This window comes from Macadamia integrifolia, chromosome 4 (genome assembly GCF_013358625.1).
Source record: "Macadamia integrifolia cultivar HAES 741 chromosome 4, SCU_Mint_v3, whole genome shotgun sequence".
NCBI lineage: Eukaryota > Viridiplantae > Streptophyta > Magnoliopsida > Proteales > Proteaceae > Macadamia > Macadamia integrifolia.
The window spans coordinates 17,332,360-17,334,649 of NC_056560.1; the positions used below are offsets into that span (position 1 = coordinate 17,332,360).

At 38.4% G+C, this 2,290-nt stretch overlaps 1 protein-coding gene across 2 annotated transcripts; it reads left to right on the forward strand.

The window, feature by feature from the left end:
* Window positions 1-228: 228 nt before the first annotated feature.
* Window positions 229-2,035, forward strand: LOC122075190 (transcription factor MYB1-like). Of its 2 annotated transcripts, XM_042640134.1 has the most exons (4): window positions 229-561; window positions 633-762; window positions 1,075-1,424; window positions 1,548-2,035. In XM_042640134.1, exons 1-4 carry the CDS (start codon window positions 429-431, stop codon window positions 1,688-1,690), a joined length of 756 nt encoding a protein of 251 aa, XP_042496068.1. In that variant the 5' UTR covers window positions 229-428; the 3' UTR covers window positions 1,691-2,035. The 2 variants fall into 2 exon arrangements, with proteins under 2 accessions (XP_042496068.1, XP_042496066.1); XM_042640132.1 differs by having other exon boundaries at window positions 1,075-2,035.
* The last annotated feature ends 255 nt before the right edge of the window (window positions 2,036-2,290 follow it).

Consider the following 2,290-nt stretch of genomic DNA (forward strand, 5'->3'; position numbering starts at 1 on the left):
TCTGATCGAGTTGATGGGAATGGGTCAAGCTAGGCCTAAGAGAGGCCACGCCGTCTATAGTGGTCTTACACTTTTGTTCTTTATGTCAGCTTACAACTGGAAGGGCCAAAGCTGAATGGCTCACTTTTTAGTGCTTTTCTGAGTCTTCGAGTGTGGTGATTAGAGTAATAAATAGAGGAGTAATGGAAGAGCTTGCGCTCTCTGTGGCTACTCTAAGAGCTGAGAGAAGAAAGAGCAAATGGGTAGGAGCTTGGAGAAGGAGGAGAAGGTGTTTGATCTCTCCCTCATCTAGAGCAAAGAAGTAAAGATACAGAGTAGAGCAGAAAGAGCAAATGGGTAGGAGCCCATGGAGAAGGAGGAGAAGGTGTTTGATCTCTCCCTCATCTAGAGCAAAGAAGTAAAGATACAGAGTAGAGCAGAAAGAGCAAATGGGTAGGAGCCCATGTTGTGCCAAAGTGGGACTCAACAGAGGTCCGTGGTCAGCTCAAGAGGATAGAGTACTTACTAGCTACATTAAAACCCATGGAGAAGGGAAATGGAGAGACCTCCCTCAAAAAGCAGGTTTCTTTCTTTCTTTCTTTTTCTTTTCACTTCATTAATCTTCATTTATGAAGCTTTTCATTCTTTTTTAGGTTTAAGGAGATGCGGGAAGAGTTGCAGACTTCGATGGTTGAACTATCTGAGGCCAGACATTAAGAGAGGCAACATTTCCCAGGAAGAAGAGGAGCTTATGATCAAGCTTCATAAGTTACTTGGTAACAGGTGACTTTTAACACTCAATTCCATCATTTTTTTTCCCTTTCTCTCATCAATATCCACAAATGTAGATAAGAGAAAATTACGACAGGAGAAAATGTAGAGACTTTTTTTGGCATGGACTCTCGGAATAGATTTGGGCCTAGAACGCATTCTGCAGAAAAAAAAAAAAAATAATAATAATAATTATTATTTTTTTGACTTCCATGTTGTACTTTACTCTTTTCTTTTTAATATATTTTTCATTCACCAAAAAAATGAAAACCCTTAAATTTAGATTGGATGGAAGTGGAGAATTAAGAAATCTTGAATTTGCAGATGGTCTCTGATAGCGGGAAGGCTACCAGGGCGGACAGACAATGAGATCAAGAATTACTGGAACACCTACTTGAGCAAGAAATTTCAAGGCAAGACAGCACAAATCCAACTCAATAAAACTAAAAATAAGAACACTAAAGAGGTTCCTCAAGCAAAGACACTAGAGAGAACCCAGGTCATTCGAACTAGAGCAGTAAGGTGCACCAAGGTTGTTCTCCCATTGCAAGAAGGAAATATACATATGAACACAAATAATCTTGAGCTTGCATCGGATGGAAAGAGCTCAGCATCTTCATCCACCCAAAGATTCATGGATGACTCTTCGAATTTTCTCATGGATTTTGACATTGGTGAGCTTTTCATTTCTGATGTTCTCAACTCAGATGTCTTCCAAGCTTGTTGTGATGGGATACAGACTACTGATAATAAAGGTGGGAATAATTCATCTTCCTCCTCTGATAATCTCTTTTCAGTGCAAGAATATAATCTCTTTTCGGTGCAAGAAATGCTCCAAGATTCATCAAACCAAGCATTGTTTGAACCCAATGAAGCATTGGAGCTCCAGAAGCTGTGTTCCTTTCTTGATTCTGAAGACGAATGGATTAAAAATCAATGAAGGCTAGAAGACTACCCTTATGCAATGCTATACATATTTTATTTTGCATAAGAGATGAACTATATATAATTCCTGTATTCCATGTTTCTACCTCTCTCGTTTGTGGATTCTATTGATGAATAACTTCAAATCCCTTCCAAGGGAGGGATCAGTTCCCATGCATGTGGAGAGAAGAATTACCTCCTTACATGAGATCCCACCGTCCAAGAAACATTTGGGGATCACGACTCAGAGCAACTATATGACCTTTCTCTATATTGTAAGCTACAATGTATGAGATTAAGGATTTGTTAATAGTTCCTTTGTGTAGCATTTTAGTAATAAAGAGCTTGTGAAGGTGGTGCATGATGTGTTGTTGTAAATTCATTTCTTTAGTTCACCAACCCCTTCTAATTAGACAAATAAAGAGTAGTTCCCATTGTCACTTAAGCTTAAGAAGTAAGAAGTTGTACCCTTCTTTAATTGATTACCCTTTTTCTTAGTCTCCAAAGTTATTTAGGACATGAGATCACTTTCTTCAGCTGCAGTTAAGAAAAAAATATATGAGTATTTCAACCTTGTATGATAAGAGAGAAACATTTGTAACCCCAAACTGATGTA